Source organism: Hyposmocoma kahamanoa, unplaced genomic scaffold, assembly GCF_003589595.1.
Source record: "Hyposmocoma kahamanoa isolate Upper Pololo Valley unplaced genomic scaffold, ASM358959v1 202, whole genome shotgun sequence".
Taxonomy (NCBI): domain Eukaryota; kingdom Metazoa; phylum Arthropoda; class Insecta; order Lepidoptera; family Cosmopterigidae; genus Hyposmocoma; species Hyposmocoma kahamanoa.
Window position 1 is genome coordinate 3,823,574 of NW_020653726.1, and position 11,788 is coordinate 3,835,361.

General features: G+C 36.6%; 1 protein-coding gene across 1 annotated transcript in view; it reads left to right on the top strand.

Moving 5' to 3' along the window:
* LOC113226811 (mitogen-activated protein kinase kinase kinase 15) overlaps positions 1–9,789 on the top strand; it is a 39,140-nt gene extending 29,351 nt beyond the window's left edge. Inside the window, exons 19-24 of the mRNA XM_026459575.1 lie at positions 5,145–5,409; positions 5,806–5,962; positions 6,687–6,803; positions 7,781–7,960; positions 9,490–9,593; positions 9,635–9,789. Coding sequence (XP_026315360.1) covers positions 5,145–5,409; positions 5,806–5,962; positions 6,687–6,803; positions 7,781–7,960; positions 9,490–9,593; positions 9,635–9,675 — 864 coding nt within the window. The 3' untranslated portion in view covers positions 9,676–9,789. The remainder of the gene's footprint in view (positions 1–5,144; positions 5,410–5,805; positions 5,963–6,686; positions 6,804–7,780; positions 7,961–9,489; positions 9,594–9,634) is intronic.
* Positions 9,790–11,788: the final 1,999 nt, after the last annotated feature.

Sequence of the window (11,788 nt, forward strand, 5' to 3'; positions counted from 1 at the left end):
TACTATAGATGTAGATATTGCCACAGAAATATTTTATAATAATTTGTACGCGTGCTTTAATAATTATGTTCCTCAAAAAAATATATGTTCAAGATCTCGTAAAAAGTATGTGTATCCCAAATGGTACACGCCCGAAATAATACGTAATATCAAGAATAAATATTTTCATTTGAAAAGGTTTAAACGCAATAATGCAAATTTTAATAGAACAATGTTCAAATATTATAGATTTTATGTAAAATTTTTAGTTGACATTGCATACAGACAGCACATGCTATCAGTAGAAGTTGAAAATATAATTGACGATTAAATTTTAAATAAAAATATAAATTTTGGAAATATATTAAAGACAAGAAAGCACAGCGCCAACGAAATGAATCTTTTATGTACAACGGCGATCAGGTCTCAGGGCGGGCGGCTGCGGATGCCTTTGCTCATTATTTCAACTCTGTCTTCTTAACTGGAATGCCAAGGCTAGATAAACACAAATTATCGTACATATATTATTAATAATTCCCTGGCTGCGACTGTGTTTCCAAGCACATACAACCTGAGTATCTATAAGGTGCGACTGAAAAGGCATTTTCTGGGCAAACTCGTTCCATTGTAGATCCTATCTTTGCTCCAGAGCTAGGTAGTGCTCAAGAGCAAGTCCATTAAATTGAAAAAAAAAAAAATCAAATTACCATAACAATTTCAAAATATTTTTTCACTTTACAAAGTTCTTATGCACTTTTTAAGTTTAACTTCAACTTCGCAGTATGACAAACATTATAATGAATTGTTTATACAGTATGAAAGTCTCTAACAGTTTCTAATAATGAAACAACTTAATTTACCTAATTTAAATAATATTAAACTCCCACATAACTAAACAAGTCCGCAACATCCTTCACAATAGTCAACACGGCTTCCGCGTAGCTAGATCGACAAATACCAACCTCGTGTCTCTAGTTGATTATACATGCACTGAAATGGATTTGGGAGGACAAGTAGACGCCGCTTACGCGACCTTAAAAAGGCATTTGATGTTGTGGATAATGACATATTATTACAGAAACTGGCAGCTTCGGGCTTTACGCCCAAACTTCTGCAGTTTTTTGCGAGTTACTTGGGTGGGAGAAACCAGTATGTTAGAGTTAATGGTTATGAGTCTTTTAAATACTGTACAAGATCCGGAGTGAGTCAGGGAAGTACCCTGGGGCCAACGCTATTTTTACTCATGATTAATGAACTACCACACTATGTCCGATCCGCCAAATGTCTTCTATTCGCGGACGATTTAAAGCTCTTCACGGGGGTTAGTAAGGCGGCAGATGCTAAGGCACTCCAATGTGATATTGACGCCGTGTCCGAATGGAGTCGAGTCAATAGATTGCCACTAAATGAAAATAAGTGCAAAGTGATAACTTTTACGCGTAAACGATCACCCCTTTTTACTAGACATAGTTTAAATGACGCTCCTATGGATAGAGTTAATAACATTCGCGACCTAGGTTTAATATTAGATGACAAACTGGATTTTCATACTCACGTGACTGAAATGTGCAAGAAAGCTAGCAAAACCTTGGGTTTTATTATGAGAATTGCTTCACAATTCCAGAACAGTAGAGTAGCAAAGGTTTTGTATAATGCGTATGTCGGCAGTAAACTCGAATACGGCGCTATCATTTGGGATCCTCATGAAAATAAATATAACCTTATGGTGGAAAGGCTTCAACGTAAATTTGCTCGATGGTTACATAAGAGAACTTATGGGTACTATCCGTTTCTCTACCCCTCCTTATTTGTAACTGCTATGGTCGATTTAGAAACACTTGCATTTAGGCGAAAATGGATGCTAGTACTACACTACCTATCAATCGTTCATAATAAAATCGATAGTCCAGATATTCTCGAGAAATTTAGCATTCAGGTGCCCTCTCGCATTAGTTGGGATGAGGCTGGGATAGTGACGCCGCGTCGGCGGCTGCGCTTGCTGCAGCGGCCGGCAGTGGGCACCGTTCGCGCTGCGCATGCGCCCTCCGCGCGGGCACTCACGCTCATCGGAGATATGCTCGCTGACCACTATGACATCGACTTATTTGCTGATTCCTTTGGACAATTTCTTAGGAACGCGAACATATTTTTAAATAATTACTTTTTACGTGTAGGAAATTAGATACTAAGTAGGTTAAGGTTTTGACATTTGTAAGCTAAATTGTATCTATAATTTTATTTTATTTTAATTGTATCGCAATTCTATATCAATAATTTGTAATGTTGCCTAAGCTTGTGGGTGTTTTGGATACGCTCTGTGAGCCCACTCGCAATATTGATTAAATAAATAAATAAATAACAAGCGAGTTGTCGATTGATGGCGTATGAAATTGTTACTACTGCTTAGAGGTCAAATCGTCAAAGTCATTCGCGACTGTTCAAGCCTTAATGCGAGTGCTTTTTGCTCGCTTAACTGCCACGTCCAACCGATGATGATCAACCACTGGTTCTAAATTGCCACGTAGGTAGAGCTTGACTGAACAAACTTACTTTATTTTAATTAAATAATACAAAGATCGAACACTCAGAAAAAATTCCTTCTATCCGGCCGGATTCGAACCGACGTCTTCTAGCATACCGCGCCAGACGCTATACCAACTAAGCCACGGAACGAACCAGCGGACCTCACGAATGTTTCGTCGTGTTGTCGTGTCTTTGTATTTGGTTTTTCAACGACTTTTTAGTCGTTGCGCCATCTATGAGAAATCTATGAAAGTTTTATCACCTTTACAGCTACCGGCCCTGACGAGAGATGTCGCTATTCAGCTACCGGCCCTGGCGAAAGATGTCGCTATTCACAATATTTTAAATTTTTATTGAATATGAATTCAATGTTCCACTAGTTTAATATAATTATCAATACAATTTTTTTCTGAGTGTTCGATCTTTGTATTAATAATTATAATAAACTAGTGGAATAATTTCACAAAAAAATAATTCAATATCAATTCAATAAAAATTTAAAATTAGTTTATTTTTATTTATTTTTTATTTTTGTTCATTTGGCTTATTTTCAGTTTGACGTTTTAATTATTAATTTTTGCTAAAAGTGATGATGATGATGAATTTCCTACTACCATAGTAGGATTGAAATAAACGGGTGCACCATAGGAACCTCCTCTCACGACATACCATTCATTTCCGTGGACGTCTGGCGCATTCTGGGCAACAATCGGCACGACGTACCTTACGGCGACTGGCAAATCCTTTCATCACGATGGCAAACATTATAGTGTATGCCAACGATACGACAAGAAAAGATAAAAATAGCATAACCTATGAAATATCGACTGTAGACTGACAACCGTTACTATCTCAATTTTGACAACTTTACAGGTGAAGAAAGAACTTGTTTGCGTCATTCATGTAGCATCTGGTTACTATCTCAATTTTGATAACTTTACAGGTGAAGAAAAAACTTGTTTGCGTCATACATGTAGCATCTGGTTTATTAAATAAAAATATGTAGTTTTTAAGTATTTTTATTAAGCATGTTATTAAAAACAATGGAAAATCTTGCAACGCTGTGGAGTATGAAATTGTATAAAATGGTATTAAAAAGATGAAATCTTTAGAAAATTGAGATAGTGCCGGTTGCCCGGGTTGCATGCAATTTATGGAAATTTAAGGAATATTATGGAAATTTATTCATTTACGCAGGTTTCTTAAAAAAATAACACTTTACTTTTACAACCATTCTATAGAACTGTAATTCTCCATAAATATTTCTTTTTATATTACATATACAAGTAAATATGATTTGTAAATTTACTATTTTGAAAATGTTCTTTCAGCTCGGAAAGTTTCCCATTTCGGAATGTTTTTGGCTGCCCATCAGTAGTGACCAATAATAGGCGATCGATTTTGACGTCAGCAACTTTTGGAAGTGATTGATACACTATTTGCTCACTCACTATGTCTTCTTTGATCTTTGAAATAGGTGCTGTCTTGGTAAAAAAATTGATTAACAGAAAATAATTAAAAAAAAATTGTAGGGGCAACATAAAACACGATCATTCAAAGCGGTATCCGAGGGTAAAGATATTATAGCAATTTCTGTTTAGAAGAAACGGTAAGCGCCGAACTTACGCCGTTGAATTTTGGAAGGCGTGACTTTAGATGTTTCCTCTGCTGTCTGTCATTTTGCTATCAAATCTGTTAGTAGTAAATTGTTAAGATTTGTTGTCCTATCTCTCGAGATAAAACCTTATCGCCGAAACAGTTGTTCCAGCCTTGCGACGCGCACTAGTTTAGGCGTGGCCGCAATCATAAATATTTTCGTAAGTGTTTTTGTATCGTCATGTATTTTGTTTTGCTGTTCGAGAATTGAGCAGTTTGTGTAAAGCCCATTTACCAAAGCTTAGTGGACTTTTATTTAGCAACTGCTAATTCATTATTTTAACGTCTCCACGCTGCTAGTAAATAATTATGAAATACTAGCTCCGCTTTAGTATATAATGATACTATATAAATCTATCTGGTCTGTGATCAAATTTATCCACTTGTAATTTTACACTTGCAATGATTTATAATAGTTTACTTAATAAAGATTTCTCCTAAAAAAGGTGCTTTCAAAAGATAGCGATTGCAGTGAAGCCATAATCTAATGCAGAACCATTCTTTTAACTCATTCAGCAACCGATAGTATTTTGGTGTTTGGACATCTTGACGTCGCTTATTAGTAGCAACAACTTATTATTGTTTGTTGCATACACTTCTTTCACGCTCCGTTGTGGTAGATATTGAACTTGGGAATAAATCATCAATTCAGGAGATATACGTAGATTACAGTGTCTTCTTGTGCATTGGATTATAGAACTCTACCATTCCAACTCTTTTACAGTTAGGTTGTTGAAACACAGCTTGTCTACGCTTCATTATGGTAGACAATGGCCCTAAGTGGCTGTTAAATATACGGACCGAGCTGTGCCAACAAGTGAAATGCTTGCTTGTTAGCTTAGCACGGTTTTATTATTATAATATGCAACGGTGGTGAGCGCAACCACACATACATACATAACAGTGGCTTTACGTCGCTCAACGGGCTACGCGAAGATATATTTGTTTATATAAAGATTGAAATAGATTTTATTGCTATATTACAGAATCATCTGGAAACCCTTAGATGCGCTCTAAAAGCCTATATAACGGACCAAAATCGAAGCGTCATCGAACAAGCCATTACAAGTCTAAAGGAAGAACTAGACTTCGACGCTAAAGCGATAAATGAGTTGCATTCAGCAATTTATATGTTCCAAGAAGCTGTGAACGCGGTGTTGAGGATGCATAGTATTAAACCTCATTGGATGTTTGCGCTTGACAATCTTGTGAGGAATGCTGTACAAGCTGCTATTACTGTATTGTCTCCTGGTAAGTAAATCGTCATTTGTTTTACTTTTCTATTAACTCACGTTTTCCACAGTTGGACGTAGTCCTTCCCTATTTTTGTTATCTTCCCGTCCCTTACATCAGTAATGGACGCAATTACAATTTTCAGGATAACGAATTGTATTTAATTCATTATTCACTATTAAAATTGATAAATTACGAGATTACAATTTTGTTTTGTATTGCATGTACGTAGTTATTAAGTATTTAAAAGTCGCCCCAAAAGTAACGATGCTTATTTTATTGTGTGATGTGTTTAGTGCACTATTAGGACTTAATGTATTACGTCTTCGAAGGCTTTAAACTTTTACTAACAATGATTGCTTTCACCTTTAAATTAGATAAAGAATATATTTATAATTATATTTTTTCTTGTAGAATTAGGAGCGAACCTAGCCGGGCAAGACTCCCGTCGCGGCGGTGGCGATAGAGTGAACAGCTGCGGGGCGCAGGACAACGCCACGCCTTCCGCCTTGTCCACAGCCAATTCCACGCGGGATAATCAGCTGCACCAACTGCGACAGGAGAACCATAAGTAAGTTACGTAATAATAAACACATTCTTTATAGTTTATGTGCCTGAGTGGTTGTGTTCCTATTTGAATTCGAATGAATAAGGAGACAGTGCAAATTGTAAGTACGGGAGACTTAAGATCATACTACTTTTTAATAATACCAACTGACGGGTCGAATAAATCGTGCGCCTGATGTTAAGCGACACGTCTGTTCATAACAGTTGCAGCGCCACTCAAGAGCATTGAATCGCAGATATCTAAGGGATTTGCCAATACGCCTGTCACCCTGAGACATAAGTTGACAAGTCAATGTGACTGTAATTTCACCAGCACCCTTCGTATCCTTCAAAACTGGAACGCGGTAATGCTCACATTACTGCTTGGTGTCAGAAATAGCTTGGGTGGCAGTACTTCCCTGGATGAACCCCTTCACAAAGAGCTCTACCACTACTAAATCTTATAAAACTTATTAATGAATACTTATTTTAGTGCACTGCTTGCCTTTATTGTATGTGTATCTAAATGTAATAAATGTTATTATTATTATGTAAGTGTTAAATACATCCCTGTCATCTGTTACACCATCTGTCTATTTACTGGTTTATTACTATAAAATAAACAAAATGAACACCATTGTTTAAGATGAAAGTAACATGTGCATAGGTATTACGTCGTTCTAGCTGCTGGCGTAACGAATACGCCCCTTTAGACAAAATACGTCATAGGTATTTTTTATCTATTCTAGGCTTCATCAAGAATTGTTGGAGAGCTATCAGCAGTACCAAGGTTTGCTTAGACTGATGCTTGAAGAGCAGCGAACGCAAACGCAAATCTTACGAGAAATTATTGAAAAGAAGGAAAAGTACGTAACGTATCCAAATTATTGAAACTTTATTGCGGATTGCTTGTTCCTAACGACGATTGTGCCACCTCGCTTACAAGCCTGTCCACAAATTAGTTGCAATGATTGTTTTATTTTATGTCCTTCCCGTGAATGTTACTGACTTTTAGCAGTGATGTAAACGCGCATTCGTCAAAACGCGCGTTTGCATCGCTGCTTAAAATTGCGCGCGTATCTAAAGCTAGATACGCGCGATAGATATGCGAGGTAGGTACGCGATGCAGTAGCGACTGTATCGCTACTGCATCGCGTTTGCATCGCTGGTAAAAGTCACCGCGTGTTAACCGCTCTAAAATGTACATTTCTAGAACCGTATGGAATGTTAAAAAAAATGGAATAAACATGATTAAATAGACGCAATATTAATGTTAATGACACGACTATTTCATGTGTTGTACAGCAAAACGTTATATTAACTAAGTCTCTGTTTACGATTAGCACGTGTGCCGTTGATAAGGAGGTTTGATTCCCGGTACGATACAAATACAAAATACAAAACTAGTACAGGGAATTCCCTAATTTGAGACCAGGTAATGAGTATAGGTGCCTACAGATTTTCTCTCTATTATTGATTGTCACTGTTGCCTCTTAGCGATCAATAAATATCAGGGTTAAAATCGAACAACTTTGTAGGCACCTACGCCTAATTCAAATTTTGCCGTGTCGATCGCCAAAAAATAAGTTTTATATCGTTGTTTACACATTTACTCGTTTTGTTTGATTTCTCGTGTTGATCAACAAAATATCGAGCCAATTTATTTTACGACTGGAAAATTTTACTTAATTTTCGCTTTAGATTGGATTACACTATTCAATAGAATTTAATTATTTGCATTAAGCTGTCTCTCACACTCTCCTCGTTTAGTAAGTAATGTACCTTAGGGTGAAAAAGACAGAACGAAATCTACTTATAAACCTTATAAAACTATTGCTTGTAGGTCTCCAATCCCCGAAGAATTGGAAATGGTAAACCCCGATGTGCTAATCCCTCTCCGCGAGTGGGTGACGTCACGCGGCGTACCCGAGTCAGCAGCGCATGCGCTCGCATTGCACGAATTCACTCTGACAGACTTGTTTGAACACGCGCAGCGGGAAGATATTTCGCGGTTGAATCTCAAGTAAGTACACTATAACTTGACTGATGCAAGGTCTTCCTCAGCGAACGTAGGAGTAGTTAGAATATAGGGTGATGACACCAATGATCGACATTATGTGTGTCTTTAAATTTTAAATAACGATTTTGTTTTAAACATATCATCGGGCATAGTGCAAATCCGCGCATGTAGCATTGGTAAAAGGCGCGTATCTGAACAAAACCAAATTTTACTGGAGAGGGTTTTAACGTTATTACTTTGGTATTTCAATGGCTACGACTTTCATGTTGCACAGTAAGCATTAATTTATGTTTTCTATGGTGACTGATAACAATAGATTCCCGTATATCAGGCTATCTGGTTGCCACGACATATACGCGGATTTGTTTTGTCCACTAAATTCCTGAAATGGAAACTCATAATCCAATGCTAGTTACGCGTACTTGAACGCTATTCCCGACGAATGAATAGTGTTTAATTTACTTGAAAGATATAATCCTCAGGAAAGATTATACTGTGCTATGTTTCAAATGCTATTATAATTATTACTTAAAAAAAACCTGAACTACATTTTCTCTAAATCTCCAGTAGTGAACACCAAAAACACACTAATTTACTAACTAGTACTCTACATTCACCAATAATGAACACCCAGTAATTGACACTTACCAATAAGAAATGCGTTACTATGATAGAAAAACTCCTCTATCTATCTTATTGGATATGAGTTAAACAAAAGTATGTCTAACAGTGGTTGTTGTCGGTCACTTGTGCCACCACCTTACCGTGTCCATCCAATGAAAAAGCCATTAGCTCCGCTTGTAGACATTTGCGACACTTAGAAGGCATGCTTAATATAATTAGTGCGTCGCAAGCCGTAAGCTGCTTTTAATGACTAGTGGTCAAACCAAAATAGTTCATATTTTACGTTTACCTAAAATTCAAGTAATAAACATGGAGTGAGATATTTATTTTATTGAATATCATGTTGTTTTTACTACCATGATATTTATATATTTTTTCGTGAAAATACTAATGGTAGTTTGTTATTATTTATTTTTGATACAAAATTCGAACAAACAAAATATTCCTTTGATCCGTCTGTAAATAAGACACAGAGCTTTCATTGGTTAAATAATCACGAGATATCAATGAGCCGGAGCAATCTAGATTCCGCGACTGTTTCTTAAACCTTTTTCCTGATGATTTAATTTTTTTTTATAATATCAACTAACGGCACGAACAAGTCGTACGCCTGGTGGTAAGCTACACACCTGTGCATAACAGTTGCAGTGCCACTCAGAGCTTTAAATCGCAAGCTGGCAGTACGTCTCTGGACGATCTCTTTCACAAGGAGATCTACTGCTACTAGTTTTATATAGAACATTTCCAGAGAGTTATCGGTAAGTTTCCTGCGTTTGTGGTTACAGAAAAGAAGTTACAAGTAGGGTGGCGGTATCTAGATACCAGACGCTAGCCAGACTTGTTCTTTACAGTACAAAAACACAACCACCAGTTTAAAGCAAGTAAGAAAAAATATGTTCCTCACACAGATTGGGAGTGGAACTGCGACTATGGCGAGCGATTCGCGATCACCGTCTACAATCATCGCTGAATTTTCGACGCACGAGCAGCACTGAAACTGACATGGATACAAACACGATGGAAGTTGTTGAATGCCAGCGATGTAAGTGCGCCACACGTCGTACTATCTCAAATCATTCGAATATCTCAAATAATTCGAATACGTCAAACAATTCGAATTGCTCGAATAACCCTACAGTCGTGATAAGAGAGAGAGAGAATGGAGATGATAGAGAAGCTGAGTTTTATGGAGATAATGGAATGGTCAACCTTTGACAATTGCGCGGGTGGTGCACTCTGCAGTGAAAGGTCTCGAAAGTGTTGCAGTCAAGTTATACAATGTTTCTGGTTATTGTATTGCATGTTATATGTTGTAAAATAAATACAAATATTTTATTCACGCAAACGCGAACTAAACGTAATTTAAATTCGGTTCGTCTGTTTCATTCGATATCGGTAAAAAGGACAGAAAATTGAAAAATTTTTAATTTAAACAGTTAAATTAGCCAACGCCCGTACTCATACTCCTTACTCCTTACGCCCATACTCCTTATTTTTGTTATTATCTTATAAAACTAAAGTTTGTAGTGAGATCTTGGACTTACATTTTTAAGTTTAGTTTGCGTTTGTATTCAATGTCAACCTTAACTTGGTCTTAACCCTATTTATAATGTGCCTTACCGTCATTTAAAAACGAGACCCGTATTGTGTCGTTAACAATGTATTGTAAGCAATAATCTGTTTCATTAGTTATATAGCAACAAAACAAATTAATGAAAAAACATTCAAGTGCCATTATTTTATAAGTAAATTATAACTTTTCAGAAGGTGCTATGTCGTTGAAGGGGAAAACTTGACTGAAACACCCAATTTAAAAGTGTTATCGTAAGCAATTTGATGGCAATATCTCGTAGATGTAGTTCGGTACAAATACTTAATAACTAATATCAATGGACCAATAACTGAAGAGGACTGCTAATCTCCATACTACAGAACGTAACTTTCAAGGTCAAAATTCCGTCTTATGCCTAGATGGCGCTGATCAATAGCCTAGAAGTAGTTTATATTATGTAAATGGCCGTGGATATCAATTAATTCCTCTTTAATATGAAATACAAGTAGTTGATTTTTTCCTTCTAATATTATTCAAATATTGACCGTGAGCTAAAATTTCTTTCTGAACTTTTTTCCCCTCACCTCCCGCCAAAGGAGTAGAGTCCATCCCCACAAGATGCCTGACCTTGTAAGACCACGCGGGCATCTCGTTCGTTCCTTCAAGATATGGCATTATCTTGCAGACATGGGGTTCTTCAAAAAGCGTGTTTACAGGGCTCTTAAAGGCTGGCAACGCATAGGCAGCTCATCTGATTTTGCAAATCGACTGTGAACTAGTAACCGGTACTATCTCAGTTTTGATAACTTTACATTGACTTTACAGGTGAAGAAAAAAATTGTTTGCATTTATTTATCCCATCTGGTATATTAAATAAAAAAACGTCGTATATGTGTAACAAAAATATTTAAAAACTACTTATTTTTATTTAATAAATCAAATGCTATATAAATGATCCAAACAATATTTTTTTTCACCTATAATCATCAATGTAAAGTTCTCAAAATTGAGATAGTACCGGTTGCCAGGTCACAGTTGAAATGTCCATGGACGACGATGACCACCTCCCAAGTGGCTCGTCTGCTCCTTTGCCTCCTTCTTTACATAAAAAAAAATAAATAAATAGCTATTTGGTACTCGTCGCGACATCTGGTATACCTACAGGTACTAAATACCCGATTACGCTGTCTTGTATCGCGGTTAGCAGTCCTATTGAGATATTGGTGCTTGCTAATACACAGTTGACGGTTCGTAGTATTTTTAGACCAATACAAAAGTGGCAAGACTGCTTGGGATACCTATAACACTTATCTAAAAGACGTAATCGATCCTTGAACGCTAGGCAAGCATATGCTTCCATAGATTTTTGCACTCGTTAATGTACAGTTCACTAACACGTGACAAAGAAGTGTTTTGTTTGCCTAACTAGCCTATTTTAGTTACGTAATTTCAGTTGCTTACAATTTATTTTCACAAAGATCAATTTTTCGTAGACCTAATTTCTATGGGTGAATACCAAGGCACCGGAATTACATAGATTAATTACAGCTTAAAAAAGTTACTGGTCAAACTAGCAGAACGATGTTTTATTGGTCTAAGATTCATATGAAATGAGTTTCATCATTGTGTGCGCTTTCTCTTACACATAACATTGC